The sequence below is a fragment of the Mustelus asterias genome, chromosome 8, assembly GCF_964213995.1.
Source record: "Mustelus asterias chromosome 8, sMusAst1.hap1.1, whole genome shotgun sequence".
In the NCBI taxonomy this organism is placed as follows: domain Eukaryota; kingdom Metazoa; phylum Chordata; class Chondrichthyes; order Carcharhiniformes; family Triakidae; genus Mustelus; species Mustelus asterias.
This window is the reverse complement of record NC_135808.1, coordinates 58,226,412-58,242,710: the sequence shown is the minus strand read 5'-3', so window position 1 is coordinate 58,242,710 and position 16,299 is coordinate 58,226,412. Positions and strand designations below refer to the sequence as shown.

Here is a 16,299-nt window from a genome sequence, read left to right as displayed (position 1 = left end):
CTTCCACCTCTACACGCAGATGACCATTTTTGCCTTTCATGGGCTCTATCTTTCCTTAGTTAACCCCTTACTCTTAATGTATTGATAAAACATCTTTGGGTTATCAAGTTTATTCGCCAATATCCTTTCATGCCCCTTCTTTGCAATGGGATAACAAGTATATATTTGGTGCCTTTAATCTTCTATTCTCAAGGGCGTACAAGCCCTAATAAATGAAACCTGTCCTCCTGTCTTCACTCTGATCAATCTGCATTGCAGTCCTTCAAGGTCATTATATCATTCCTTAGGTGTAGTATCCAGAACTAAGTGTCTAATGGGGCCTAATCTGCAGCTTCCTATAACCATAACGAACTTCTACCCAGGTGTATTCTACCTGCCTTGAGCTAAAAGCTAATATTCCATTAGCCTCTTCAAGTATCCAAAGAGAAAATGCTGGAAAATCTCAGCAGGTGTGGCAGCATCTGTAAAGTTTGATTTGATTTATTATTGTCACACATATTAGCATACAGTGAAAAGTATTGTTTCTTGCGCGCTATACTGACAAAGCATACCAATTATAGAGAAGGAAACGAAAGAGTGCAGAATGTAGTGTTACAGTCATAGTTATGGTATAGAGAAAGATCAACTTAATGCGAGGTAGATCCATTCAAAAGTCTGATGGTAGCAGGGAAGAATCTGTTCTTGAGTCGGTTGGTAAATGATCTCAGACTTTTGTATCTTTTTCCCAATGGAAGAAGGTGGAAGAGAGAATGTCCAGGGTGCGTGGGGTCCTTATTTATGCTGGCTGCTTTGCTGAGGCAGCGGCAAGTGCAAACAGAGTCAATGGATGGGAGGCTGGTTTGTGTGATGGATTGGGCTACATTCATGACCTTTTGTAGTTTCTTGTGATCTTGGGCAGAGCAGGAGCCATACCAAGCTGTGATACAACCAGAAAGAATGCTTTCTATGGTGCATCTGTAAAAATTGGTGAGAGTCATAGCTGACATGCCAAATTTCCTTCGTCTTCTGAGAAAATAGAGGCATTGGTGGGCTTTCTTAACTATAGTGTCGGCATGGGGGGACCAGGACAGGTTGTTGGTGACCTGGACATCTAAAAACTACTTTGTCCCTGTTGATTTAGACAGGGGCATGTTCTCCTTTACACTTCCTGAAGTCGATGAAAGTCTGCAGAGAGATTTGGATGGGCTAAGTGAGTGGGCGAGGATCTGGCAGATGGAGTATAATGTTGACAAGTGTGAGGTTATCCACTTTGGAAGGAATAATAGTAAAATGGACTATTATTTAAATGGTGAAAAATTACAACATGCTACTGTGCAGAGGGACCTGGGGGTCCTTGTGCATGAATCGCAAAAACTCAGTTTGCAGGTGATCAAGAAGGCAAATGGAATGTTGGCCTTTATCGCGAAGGGGATGGAGTATAAAAGCAGGGAGGTCTTGCTGCAATAGTACAAGGTACTGGTGAGGCCACAACTGGAGTACTGTGTGCAATTTTGGTCCCTTATTTGCGGAAGGATGTATTGGCCTTGGAGGGAGTACAGAGAAGGTTCACCAGGTTGATTCCGGAGATGAGGGGGTTAGTTTATGAGGAGAGATTGAGTAGATTGGGCCTGTACTCGTTGGAGTTTAGAAGGCTGAGGGGAGATCTTATAGAGACATATAAGATAATGAAGTAGCTAGACAGGATAGAGGCAGAGAGATTCTTTCCGCTTAGAAAGGAAACAAGAACTAGAGGACACAGCCTCAAAATAAGGGGGAGTCAGTTTAGGACAGAGTTGAGGAGGAACTTCTTCTCTCAGAGGGTAGTGAATCTCTGGAATTCTCTGCCCATTGAAGCAGTGGAAGCTACCTCGTTAAATATGTTTAAGTCACAGGTAGATAGATTTCTGATCAATAAGGGAATTAAGGGTTATGGGGAGCGGGCGGGTAAGTGGAACTAAACCACTATCAGATCAGCCATGATCTTATTGAATGGCGGGGCAGGCTCAAGGGGCTAGATGGCCTACTCCTGCTCCTATTTCTTATGTTCTTATGTTCTCCTTCATTTTGTTAACATTGAGGGAGAGATTATTGTCGTCGCACCAGTTCACCAGATTCTCTATCTCATTCCTGTACTCTGTCTCGTCATTGTTTGAGATCCGACCCATGACAGTGGTGTCGTCGGCAAACTTGAAAATCGAATTGGAGGGGAATTTGGCCACACAGTCACAGATGTATAAGGAGTATAGTAGGGGGCTGAGAACACAGCCTTGTGGGGCACCGGCATTGAGGATGATCATGGAGGAGGTTGCCTATCCTTACTGATTATGGTCTATGAGTTAGGAAGTTCAGGATCCAGTCGCAGAGGGAAGTGCCGAGGCTCAGGCCACAGAGATTTGAGATGAGTTTCTTGGGAATAATGATGTTGAAGGCTGAGCTATAGTCAATAAAGAGGAGTCTGACATAGGTGTCTTTGTGATCTAGGTGTTCCAGGGTCGAGTGCAGGGCCAGGGAAATGGCATCTGCTGTGGACCTGTTGCAGTGGTAGGCAAACTGTAGTGGATCCAGGTAGTCTGGGAGGCTGGAATTGATTTGTGCCATGACTAACCTTTCGAAGCACTTCATAATGATGGATGTCAGAGCCACGGGCCAATAGTCATTAAGGCACGTTGCTTTGCTTTTCTTAGGTACCGGGATGATGGTCATTTTCTTAAAGCAGATAGGGAGCTCAGATTGTTGTAAAGAGACGTTGAAGATGTCTGTGAATACCCCCGCCAGCTGATCCGCGCAGGATCTGAGTGCTCGTCCGGGTACCCCATCCGGGCCAGTCGCTTTCCGTGGGCTGACCTTCGAGAAAGCTGCTCTGACATCTGCAATGGTGACCCCCAGATACAGGTTCATCCAGGGCTTCCAGGGTGGAGGGCATGCTCTCGCTGACCTTTTGCTCAAAACGGGCGTAGAATGCATTGAGCTCATCAGGGAGGGGTGCGTTGGAGCCGGCGATTTTACATGCCTTCATCTTGTAGCCTGTTATGTCTTGCAACTTGTCATAGTCGGTGGGGATTGGTGTAGCTAGCCTGGGACTCTAGCTTGGTCCGGTACTGTCTTTTGGCATCTTTGATGGATCTCTTTAGATTGTATCTGGCTTTCTTGTATAAGTCAGGGTCACTTGACTTGAATGCCTCAGACCTGGACTTCAGCAAGCAGTGGATATTCCTGTTCATCCATGGTTTCCGGTTGGGGAACACACGGATTTGCTTCTTTGGCACACAGTCTTCTACACACTTAGTAATGAAGTCAGTTACTGCAGTGGCATACTCGTTCAGGCTGGTCACCGAGTTTATAAATACTGACCCCAGTCCACTGACTCCAAGCAGTTCCATAATAAATCATCCGATTCCTCAGACCAACATTGCACAACTTTCTTTGATGGATTCTCCCACTTCAGTTTTTGCTTGTAAGCCGGGAGCAGGAGCACAGCCTTGTGGTCTGATTTGCCAAAGTGTGGGCGATAGAGCGGTAGGCATGTTTGATATTTATGTAGCAGTGGTCGAAGGAGAAAAAAGAGCTGACGTTTCGAGTCTACATGACCGGGTCATCTGGACTCAAAATGTCAGCTCTTTTCTCTCCTTACAGATGCTGCCAGACCTGCTGAGATTTTCCAGCATTTTCTCTTTTGGTTCCAGATTCCAGTATCCGCAGTAATTTGCTTTTAGCCTCTTCAAATATTTTCATAGCTGCCCAATTTGTGATCCAGTTTGCGATTTCTATACACAAACCTCTAAAATCTTTGTTTCTGCGCAGTTTCTCCCCAATCTTCCTTTGATCCAAACTGGATGACCTCGCTTTAAGCTCCAGTTGCCATAGTTTTGCCCACTCTAACTGCCAGAGCCCTTTCAAGTTTCTCTTCTCATCTACAATAATTGATGTGCAAATAAACTTGGTACTGTCAGTAATTTGAATACATAGTTCCCCAAGTCATTTCTAAAGATAGGGAAAAGTTGGGACTCAAGGACAGACCCTCCCATTGGCAATAAATGCCCGTTATCCCTCCTCTCCATCTATTACCTCCTAATCAATTCCCAACACCTATCAATTCAAACTGAGATGAGGAGGAACAATTCTCGCAGAGGGTGGTGAATTTGTGGAACTCATTGCCCCATAGTGCAGTGGAGTCTGAATCATTAAATGCTTTCAAGGAGGAGATAGATATATTTCTAATAACAAAAAAGGTTAAAGGGATATGGAAAACAAATAGGGAGGTGGATCTGAGACCAGGGAGAGATCAATGATGATCTGATTGAATGGTGGAGCACGCTCGAAGGGCTGAGTTTGCCTACTTCTGCTCCTAATTCCTATGTTCCTAATGCGTTGCCTCCAATTTCACATACATTCATTTTCTTATAGGATCACAAAGCATAGGAGGAGACCACTCAGCCCATTCTGCCCTTACTTGACGAGGGTTGTAGTTGCATTGGAGGCAGTTCAGAGGAGGTTCATTAGATTAATTCCAGGGATGAGGGGTTTGTCTTATGAAGAGAGACTGGGCAGTTTAGGCCTATTCTCCCTGGAGTTTAGAAGAATGAGAGGAAATCTAATTGAGATGTCCAAGATGATGAGGGGGATTGACAAAGTGGATGTGGAGAGGATGTTTCCTCTCGAGGGGCAATCTAGAACAAGAGGACATATAGCTTTCAGATAAGGAGTGGCAGATTTAAAACAGAGATGAGGAGAAATGATTTCTCTCAAAGGGTTGTGAGTCTATGGAATTTACTACCCCAGAGCATGGTGGATTGCCGGGACATTGAGTAAATTTAATGAAGAGGTGGACAGATTTTTAATTAGTAAGGATTTGAAAGGCTGTGGTGCATGGGCAGTAAAATGGAGCTGAGGCCGAGATGAGATCAGCCATGATTGTATTAAATGGCAGAGCGGGTGTGAGGGGCTGAATTGTCTTCTCCTGCTCCGAGTTCTTATGTTCTTGTGTTCTGTTCTATGCTAGCTCTCTGAAAGAGCGAGCTAATTAGTCCGAGTTCTCTTTCCTTGTGGTCTTGCAAACCTTCCATTTTAAATCAAGATCTAATCCCCTTTGAAAATGTACGATTAAATCTGCTTCACTCTCACCAGCAGCTCATCCCAGATCATAGCAATGCACTGAATAACTTAAAATCTCCTCTGTATAGTCCGTCCTTCCAGTGAAAAGTTTCTCCTTATGTACTCCATTAAAACGTCTCTGTGTTGACAAACATCAATACATTGCATTTGCTACTATTACATATCCCATTCCCCTTTTCTACTCCAAGGGAAACAATCCTCCAGGTAACTGTAACTCCTCATCGTGGGTACAGTCCATCCCTCCTCTGCACAGTCTCAGGAAGCAGCTTCTTGTTACAGTCAATCTGTCAAAGGGACGCTGGCCAAAAAGACCAGAAGATATATAGTCATAGAGGTTTACAGCCTGGAAACAGGTCCTTCGGCCCAACTTGTCCATGCCGCCCTTTTTTTTAAATCCCTAAAATAATCCCAATTGCCTGTATTGGCCCATATCTCTCTATACTCATCTTACCCATGTAACTATTTAAATGCTTTTTAAAATACAACATTGTACCCGCCTCTACTACTACCTCTGGCAGCTTGTTCCAGACACTCACCACCCTCTGTGTGAAAAGATTGCCCTTCTGGACACTTTTGTATCTCTCCCCTCTCACCTTAAACCAAAGCCCTCTAGTTTTAGACTCCCCTACAATACTCCTTATACACCTAGGACTATGTGGCCAAATTCTCCTCCAACTTGATGTTCAAATTTGCTGATGACACCACTGTAGTGGGTTGGATCTCAAACAATGATGAGACAGAGTACAGGAAAGAGATAGAGAATCTGGTGAACTGGTGCAATGACAATAATCTCTCTCTCAATGTCAACAAAATGAAGGAGAAAATCATCAACTTCAGGAAACGTAGTGGAGGCCATGCTCCTGTCTACATCAATGGGGATGAAGTAGAAATGGAATGGGAACTTGGGCCTACTTTTCACCTTTCCCCTCACCCAGTTTGAAGAGGTGCTCATTGATCTTGGAATCATAGAATCCTACAGTGCAGAAGGAGGCCATTTGGCCCATCGAGTCTGCACCGACCACAATCCCAACCAGGCTCTATCCCCATAACCCCATGCATTTACCCTAGCAAGCCCCATTGACACTAAGGGGAAATTTAGCATGGCCAATCCATCTACCCGCACATCTTTGGACTGTGGGAGGAAACCGGAGCACCTGGAGGAAACCCACGCAGACACGGGGGGCGGGATGTGCAAACTCCACACAGACAGTGACCCAAGCCGGGATTCGAACCGGTGACCTGGTGCTGAGAGTCAGCAGTGCTACCAATGTGTCACCGTGCCACCCTTAGGCTGAATGTGATCACCTTCCGGTCTGAGGCCAAGTTCATTGCTAATTAGCCAGAAGAAAATGCCAACGTCTCTACCACAGATATCAGAAACTGGCATCCAATGAATGCTATGATTCAAAATACGGCAGAGGACATCCAGAATGTGGAGCAACAATTCTCTTGCCTTTACCATAACTTGGTCTGAAGCCCACAACAGCAGGAGTCATTATTTTGCGCCCTCACTCCCACCCTTGGCACAAAGGTGCACTGAGTGCATCCTCTGCAAACGTCCAAATGGCTGAGGTAATCCAGCAGACTGATTCACTTAAGAGCGAAAAAAACAAGTTAACTGAAACTCAGACCATATGTAAAGCAAAGCAGCGATGGTGTTTGCTGCCAGCAAGGTGCATGTTTTTCTCTGTTGTGGTCACTGTCTAACCAACTGCATCAGCCTGACTGAAAACAGTGAATGTTTCACAGCTCCTTTGGTGGTGAGCATAGGCCATCCTTCACTACAGCCCCAGTGTCATTTTACACATTGCATGGACTGATACAGTTCAAGAAGGCAGCTTACCACCAGGGCAGTTATGGACAAATGTGAATCTCACATCCCAGTGACAAATTAAAAACACACACATGCAAGAGCTCAGTGCCCATTCGGTACAGTGTCAGCTGGGGTAAGCAGATCTGGGCAATCTTTATAGGCTGAGTGTTTCTTCTTTTGCCTCCAATCTGCTTTAGTCTTTCACACCCTTTCTCATGGATTTGTCTCCATGAACTTTCCTCTCACTCCAGGTATATCACCCCTCCTACAGATAATTCACCACTACAGAATCACAGAATTATCATGGTGCAGAAGGAGGCCATTTGGCTCGCCGTGTCTGCACCAGCTCTTCAAACGAGCATTATGACTTAATGCCAGTCCTCTGCAATTTCCCTGTGTCCCTGTACATTGTTTCTATTCAGTTAGTTATCTACTGCTCTCTTGAACATGTTGAACCCAAGTTTCACTTTGTACTGCTGCTTTTTGATCTTTCCCAGTTGTTGGAGTGAAGCATTTATAGATGAAAGGTTCCACCCAAGTTAGTCTGCTATCGTCCTCTTGAATACGAATGCAGACTCCAGTCCTGTGCATTAAACTGATTCAACATGTACCATGTATTATTTCCAAATACATAAAAATTTATATTACTATAATTCAAGCGGTTATTTCCATCAGCGATGTCTCTAAGCAAGAGATGCCCTACTGCGAAATTCATAACTTAGAATCCACAAATAACCAGCGGTGGTAGGATTCTGTACAAGAATGTGAGGCACAGACATACAGTAATAAAATGTTTAGTAGTGCAGTTAATGGCCCAGACAGCATGCAGCTTGAGATTTGTTTCAGTGAGTGCCCCCTGCTGTGCTCGCAAATAAAAGAGTCACAGTAAATAGTATTACCATAAATTTAACTTTATGACTGCAGGCAACATCCTACTGGGCAATTCTTCAAACCTTAGCTGAAATAAAAATAACGGTTACAAACTGAAGGAGGTTCCCCTGTTCGGCTGCTTGGAGCCAAGAGTGAGAAAGTGACATCATCTTTTAACGAATGACTAATTGAGCTCAGCGATTTTAACTGTGAAAAGTGTTCTCCCCTCATCTCTAACTCCAACCAGGACTGGCCTTGGGGGCACCAGTTCCTTCAGCTCTTGGCTACTTTATGGCGTGTCATTAGGGTGAAGGCAGGATTTGTTCTGCTGTGGTTTCTTTCACTAGTTTTGTGATCCTGCCAGTGTCCAACACTCAGTAAACTTGATGTCATCCCAAATTTTGCTGCCTGCACCTCCCCTTCACCCATCACCCCTGGTTAGCACTGCTGCCTCACAGCGCCAGGGACCCAGGTTCGATTTCCGGCTTCTCCCCCTGTTTGCGTGGGTTTCCTCCGGGTGCTCCAGTTTCCTCCCACAGTCCTAATGACAAGCTGGTTAGGTGCATTGGCCATGCTAAATTCGCCCTCAGCGTACCCGAACAGGTGGTGGAGTGTGGCAACTAGGAGATATTCACAGCTTCATTGCAGTGTTAATGTAAGCATACTTGTGACACTAATAAATAAAACATAAAATATGCAGACCTACATTTGCTCCCGCATTGGCAATGCTACAATTTTAAAATTCCCAGCCTTATTTACAACAGCCTACATGGCATCGCCCATCCCTCCATTATCACTGCAATCTCCTCCAGTCCTACAGCCCCCTGAGAGCTCTGCACTCCTCTAATTCTGGCCATGAGAATCCCCAATTTTACTCATTCCACTTTGATGGCTGTACCGTAAGCTACTTTGGAACCTTATCACCCCTTTACCTCTTTCCCCTTGGCAAACTTGGCATCCTATTTGACCCTAAGCTAAGCTTCTGATCCCATGTGTGGGATTCCCAGGCCTCATCCGCTGTGGGACTTGATGTGAGCGAGAACGGAAAAATTTGGCATTCCAGCCAAAACTCCATTCATTCTCAGTGGCACCAGAAAATCCAGCCATAAAGAAGGAAAATTTCGGCCTATCTCTTCTCCTACATATGCTCCTTAAAACCTCTCTTGACTAGGTTTTTGGTCATCTGTCCTAGTGTATCTGTATGCAGTATGGTGTCATATTTTGTTTTATAATGCTCTTATGAAGGACCTTGGGATGTTTTATCATGACAAAGGTGCTAAATAAATTTGGGGTTTTGTTGTCACACCCCTCTTCGGTGAACCATTGCCCTGGACATGTCCAATTCCTTGGTGCTGCATTGTTTACTTCTACACAAGTTGTAGCTTTATTCATTCTGTAATATCCCTTGGGTTACAGCTGAAACTTGATCCTGAATTCAAGTACCATTCGCATGCATGAAACAAGGTTCACTGGATTAAAATTGGGAAAAATAAAAACAGAGAGGCAGGAGTAGGCCATTCGGCCCTTCGAGCCTGCTCTGCCATTCATTATAATCATGGCTGATCATCAAATTCAATATCCTGATCCTGCGTTCCCCCATATGCCTTGATCCCTTTAGCCCTAAGAGCTATCTCTAATTTCTTCTTGAAATCACACATTTTGACCTCAACTACATTCTGCGGTAGTGAATTCCACACATTCACCACCATCTGGGTGAAGAAATTTCTCCTCACCTCAAACTATGACCCAGAGTTCTGAATCCATCTGGAACATTCTTTCTGAATCTACCCTGTTAGAATTTTATAAGTTTCTATGAGATCCCCTCTCACTCTTCTAAACTCCAGTGAATACAATCTTAACTGACTTAGTCGCCCCTCATATGACAGTCCTGCCATCCCAGGAATCAGCCTAGTAAACCTTTGCTGTACTCATTCTATAGCAAGGTCATCCTTCCCCAGGTAAGGACACCAAAACTGCACACAATACTCAAATGTGGCCTCACCAGTGCCCTATACAATTGCATTAAAACATCCGTACTCCTATACGCAAATCCTCTCGCTATGAAGGCCACCAGGAACCTTGCCTATTGTTTCCCACCGAACAATACTAAATTAATTGTAGCACTCCTGTACGGCACTCTCTGGGAGCATTTCATTCAACATGGACAAGGATTTCAACCTAGGCATAGTCACAACTTGTGACAGCAACTTTACCATAACAAAAATGTCCCTTGGCACATCGCATGAGTGCAATCAAATAATATTTTTACCCTGAGCCATGTAAGGAGGGATGAAGAGGTAGGTTTTAAAGGAGAGGGAGTTGCAGATGGTTATGAAGGGAATGATGTGGAGATGCCGGCGTTGGACTGGGATAAACACAGTAAGAGTTTTAACAACACCAGGTTAAAGTCCAACAGGCTTATTTGGTAGCAAATGCCATTGGCTTTCGGAGCCCTGCTCCTTCATCAGATGGAGTGGAAATCTGCTCTCAAACAGGGCACAGAGACACAAACTCAAGTTACAGAATACTGGTTAGAATGCGAATCTTTCCAGCTAATCAAGTCTTAAAGATACAGACAATGTGAGTGGAGGGAGCATTAGGCACAGGTTAAAGAAATGTGTATTGTCTCCAGACAGGACAGCCAGTGAGATTCTGCAGGTCCAGGCAAGTTGTGGGGTTTACCGATAGTGTGACATGAACCCAAGATCCCGGTTGAGGCCGTCCTCATGTGTGCGGAACTTGGCTATCAGTTTCTGCTCAGCGACTCAGTTGTGGGGGGGTTACACTATTGGGAACCCCCACAACTTGCCTGAACCTGCAGAATCTCACTGGCTGTCCTGTCTGGAGACAATACACATTTCTTTAACCTGTGCCTAATGCTCTCTCCACTCACATTGTCTGTATCTTTAAGACTTGATTAGCTGTAAAGATTCGCATTCTAATCAGTATTCTGTAACTTGAGTTTGTGGCTCTGTAGGCCTTATTTGTGAGCAGATATTCACTCCATCTGACGAAGGAACAGCGCTCCGAAAGCTAATGGCATTTGCTACCAAATAAACCTGTTGGACTTTAACCTGGTGTTGTTAAAACTCTTACTATGGAGGGAATGCCAGAGCACAGGGCCCATGGAGATTAAGGCACAGCCTCTAATTGCGAAACAATGGAAATCCTGGTTGCATAAAAAAGGCTGGAATTGGTGGGGCGCAGAGGCATTGAAGGCTTGTGAAGAGATTTCAGAAATGGCGGGAGTGGTGAGACCATGAAGAGATATGTATTGCAGGATGAGGAGTGTAAAATAAAGACTGAACTGGGAGCAAATGCAAGTCTGCAAAAATTGGTAATGAGAGAAGAGGACTTGGATGTTAGGATGTGGGGCAGCAGAGTTTTAGATGAGCTCAATTTTAATGAGGAAGCAAGTGGGAGAGCATCCTAGATAACAATGGAATGGTTGAGCCTAGAGTTAACAACAAGGCCATGAAAGTAGATTTTTGTAGCTGATATATTGAGGCAGGGTTGGAGGTGAGTGGTGTTGATGATGAGAAGATGTGGGATTAGAAGCTCAACTCAGGATCAAATAGGACGCTAAGGTCGCAAACAATTCAATTCAGCATCAGTCAGGTGCCAAGGAAAAGAGTGGAGTCAGTGGATGAGAACAAAGTTTATGACAGGGCCCCAAGACAATGGCTTCCCGATATTTAATTTGAGGAAATTTCTGTTCCTGCAGTACTGGATGCCAGATAGGTAACCTGACAAATCAGAGGTCGAGGAGCCTTATGCTGTGGTGTATCTGGCTGGTGTACAATTAAAATTCTGGTGCGTTTTCGGATAACATAGTGGTCGTGCTCCTGGATTAATAATCTGGAGAACGCAAGTTCAAATCCCACTGTGCCAGTTTGAAAACTTGCATTTAGGTTAATATGTCTAATATCAGTAAGATTGATCACAAAGCACTCGGATTGTTGTAAAAAGCCAACTAGTAGATTTGTGTCACTTTAAGGAAAGCGGAATTGGGGGAGATGATGGTACAGTGGTATTGTCACTGCATTAGTAATCCAGAGACCCAGACTAATGCTCTGGGGACATGGGCTCAAATTCCACCACAGCAACTGATGGATTTTAAATTCAATTAATTCAAAAAAGAAAATCTGGAATAAAAAGCTAGTGTCAGCGATGGTATTGTCGTAAAAAACAATTTGGTTCACTAATATCCTTAAGGGAAGGAAATCTGTTGTCCTTACCTGGTCTGGCCTACTTTTAACTCCAGACCCACAGCTCTGACTCTGAAGTGCCCTCTGAAATGGCCTAGCAAGCCAGTTTAAGGGCAATTAAGGATGGGCAATACTGGCCTTGTCAGAGATGCCCAAATCACGAGTAAATATATATTTTTTAATGCATGCATTGTACAAGTCAGCTATGGATGTTTAATCCCGCCACATTAACATTGTGACTTGAATTTAGTTCTCCTGTCCGTGTGACTCCTTGCTTATTTCCAAGCACAGCAAACACTTCACATCTTTAACCTCTCCAATCTCACCTTTCTGGAAGAAAGTGTTGACGGGCAGCAGTCTCCTCCATCATACTGACAGTACGCTCTGTTGTTGATTGTATCACACCAACCATCATCTTGGAAAGGCTGCAAGAGGAAGAACACAAAATACACATAATTGGTTCCAATATTCAGCCAATAATCACTTCTCAGGAGATGACTCCTAGACATCTGTGATCATCTGTTCAAAACTGTTGTGGACTCCATGCCAATTTACTGCCTTGTTTCCTCTGTTTATAAAGTGGTGACCTTTCAATGGAGGAATCATGCAAATGTCAACAGTCTATGGGAAAAAGAGCTATGATATACCCAACTTTCTTCAAAAAACGAATATGTCAAGGGTATTTTTAGATTTCTCTTTCCCAATAAATTAAATGCTTGAAAGCGTCATGAGGTTGAGTTTACTTCTCAAATATACAGAAGGTGCAGCAGATGGATCCTGTATCGTAGTGGTTAGGTTACTGGATTAGTAATCCACAGACTGGATCAATGATGTAGAGTACGTGAATTCATATCCCACTGAGGCAACTTTGAAATTTAAATTCATCCAGTGGCACCTTTTTATCTCAGTTGTTGGGAAAATGCTAAAATCTATTGTTCAGAAAGTCTCAACAATGTATTTTAAAAAGCATGATATGATTAAAACAAGTTACTATGGTTTTATTGAAGGAACATGCTATTTGACAAATTTATTCAACTTTTTTGAGGATGTAACTCGTAAAGGGAAACCAGTAGATGTCGTACACCTAGATTTGCAAAGGTTAATATGCAAGATATTAATGCTCATGGAGTTGGGAATACATGGATAGAAGATTGGTCAATGGCAAGAAAACAGCAAGGAAGCATAAACGGGGCCTTTTACATATTGGCAGGTTGTGAATGCCTCATAAACCAGTGCTGGGACATCAGGCATTTACAAACTATATTAATGATTTAGGTGAAGGGACAAAGCAATGTATCAAAATTTTCTCATAATGCCAAGCTAGGTGGGAAGGAAAGCTGTGGGCAGGAGACAGAGAGGCTGGAAAGAGATATAGAGAGGTTAAGTGAGTGGGCAACAAGATAATAGGTGGAGTAGAATATAGGGAAGTGTGAAGTTATTCACATCGGTTGTAATAGAAAAAGAGAATATTTTTTGAAAGGTGTAAAACTTGTTAGTTTTGATGTTCAAAGAGACTTGAGTGTGCTCGTACAAGAAACACAAAGGTAGCATGCAGGTACAGCAATTAGGAAGGCAAATGGCATGTTGCCATTATTGCAAGGGGATTGTCTACAATGATAAAGAAGTCTTACAATAATTGTACAGGGGTTTGCTGAGACTACATCTGGAATAGTGTGCAGTTTTAGCCTCCACATTTAAGAATGGATATACTTGCATTGTAGGTGGTACAGCAAATGCTCACTAAATTGGTCCCTAGGGAAGAAAGGGGTGTCTTATGATGAAAGGCTAACTAAATTGGGCTTACATTCCCTTCAGTCCAGGTGATCTCATTGAAAACTACAAAATTCTGAAGTGGCTTGATATAGTGGGCACAGAGAGATTGTTTCCCCTGGTCAAGGAATCTAAAACATGGGGCATAGTCTCAGGATAAGGGGCCGATTATTTAGCAATTACTTGGAGCAATTACTTTACTTAAAAGGTTGTGAATCTTTGGAATTCTGTACCCAAGAGAGTTGTGCTTGCTCCATCATTGAATACATTTGAGATTATAGACAGATTTTTGGGAATCTCAGGAAATCAAGAGACATGGAGAGCAGGTGGGAAAATGGAGTTAAAGACAAAGATCAGCCAGGATAGTATTGAATGGCAGAATAGGCTCAATGGACCATATGGTCTATTTCTGCTCCTATTACCATCTTGTATTACCATCAAGCCATGGAACAACACTAGATCAATAAGGAGAACAGGCCAGGGGTAGAAACCAGCTGTACCTAAAAGTTAGGTTTATTTTATATTCATTCATGGGCATTGCTGGATAGCCAGCATTTATTGCCCATCCCTAGTTGCCTTTGGAGGGCAGTTGAGAAACAACCACATTGCTGTGGGTCTGGAGTCACATGTAGCGCAGACCGGGTAAGGATGACAGATTTCCTTCCCTAAAGGACATTAATGAACCAGATGGGTTTTTCCGACAATCAACAATGATTTCATGGTCATCAGTAGATTCTTAATTCCAGATTTTTTTTATTGAATTCGAATCCCATCATCTGCCAATAATCTTAAGCTGCTTCATCACTCATCTTCCCTCCATTATAAGGTCGGAAGTGGGATGTTCACTGATGACTGCACAATTTTAAGCACCATTCATGACTCCTCAGATCTTGAAACAACTTGTGCCCATATGCAGCAAGACCTGGATACAATTCAGGCTTGGGGTGATAAAGTAGCAAGTAATTACCATCACCAACTTTTTTTGCTGAATCCCCTGCTTTTAACATCCTGGTGGTTGCAATTGAGCAGAAGCTGAATTGGACCAGCCATATAAATACTACAACATAGATCAGAGGCTGGTAACTCGCCTCTTCAATCCCCAAACTTTCTCCACCATCTACAAGGCACAAGGAATACTCTCACTTGCCTGGATGAGTGCAGCTCTAACATCACTCAAGAAGCTCAACACCATCAATGGCAAAGGATCTCACTTGATCAGCACCCTATCCACCAACATACACATTTACTCCCTCTACCATCAACATACAGTGGCAGCAATGTGTAATATCTACAAGATGCAATAACTATTGCAGCCACACACCAAGATTCCTTCAACAGCAACTTCTGAACTCATGACCTCTACTACCTAGAAGGACAAGGTCAGCAGATGCATGGGACACTACCAGCTGCAAGTTTCCCTCCAAGCCACACCATCATTGTCCCTTCACTGTTGCTGGGCCAAAAACTGGGAACTCCCTTCCTAACAGCACCGCAGATGTACATACAACAGAAGGTCTGCAGCAGTTCAAGAAGTGGAGATGCCGGCGTTGGACTGGGGTAAACACAGTAAGAAGTCTAACAACACCAGGTTAAAGTCCAACAGGTTTATTTGGTAGCAAGAGCCCCTAGCTTTCGGAACAGGCTGTCCCTTCGTCAGGTGGGTGGGAGTTCTGATCACAAACAGGACACAAAGACACAAACTCAATTTACATGAATAATGATTGGAATGTGAGTCTTTACAGCTAATCATGTCTTAAAGGTACAGACAATGTGAATGGAGGGAGCATTAAGCACAGGTTAAAGAGATGTCTGCTCGGATGAGGAGGATCACAACAGACACCTCCAGTCGCTGAAAGATGCTCTCACAAGAACAGGGTATGGCGCTCGACTCATCGATTAACAGTTCCGACGCGCCACAGCGAAAAACCCCACCGACCTCCTCAGAAGACAAACACGGGACACGGTGGACAGAGTACCCTTCGTTGTCCAGTACTTCCCCGGAGCGGAGAAACTATGACATCTCCTCCGGAGCCTTCAACATGTCATTGATGAAGACGAACATCTCGCCAAGGCCATCCCCACATCCCCACTTCTTGCCTTCAAACAACCGCACAACCTCAAACAGACCACTGTCCGCAGCAAACTACCCAGCCTTCAGGAGAACAGTGACCACGGCACCACACAACCCTGCCACAGCAACCTCTGCAAGACGTGCTGGATCATTGACACGGATACCATCATCTCACGTGAGAACACCATCCACCAGGTACATGGTACATACTCTTGCAACTCAGCCAACGTTGTCTACCTGTTACGCTGCAGGAAAGGATGTCCCGAGGCATGGTACATTGGGGAAACCATGCAGGCGTTATGACAATGGATGAATGAACACCGCTCGACAATCACCAGGCAAGACTGTTCTCTTCTTGCTGGGGAGCACTTCAGCGGTCACGGGCATTCAGCCTCTGATCTCCGGGTAAGCATTAAGCACAGGCTGTCCCTTCGTCAGGGTAAGCGTTCTCCAAGGCGACCTTGACGACACATGAC

General features: G+C 44.0%; 1 protein-coding gene across 1 annotated transcript in view; it reads right to left on the bottom strand.

Moving 5' to 3' along the window:
- Positions 1-16,299, bottom strand: part of pappa2 (pappalysin 2) — a 416,756-nt gene that overhangs the window by 11,100 nt on the left and 389,357 nt on the right. The window contains exon 21 of the mRNA XM_078219173.1: positions 12,309-12,407. Coding sequence (XP_078075299.1) covers positions 12,309-12,407 — 99 coding nt within the window. The remainder of the gene's footprint in view (positions 1-12,308; positions 12,408-16,299) is intronic.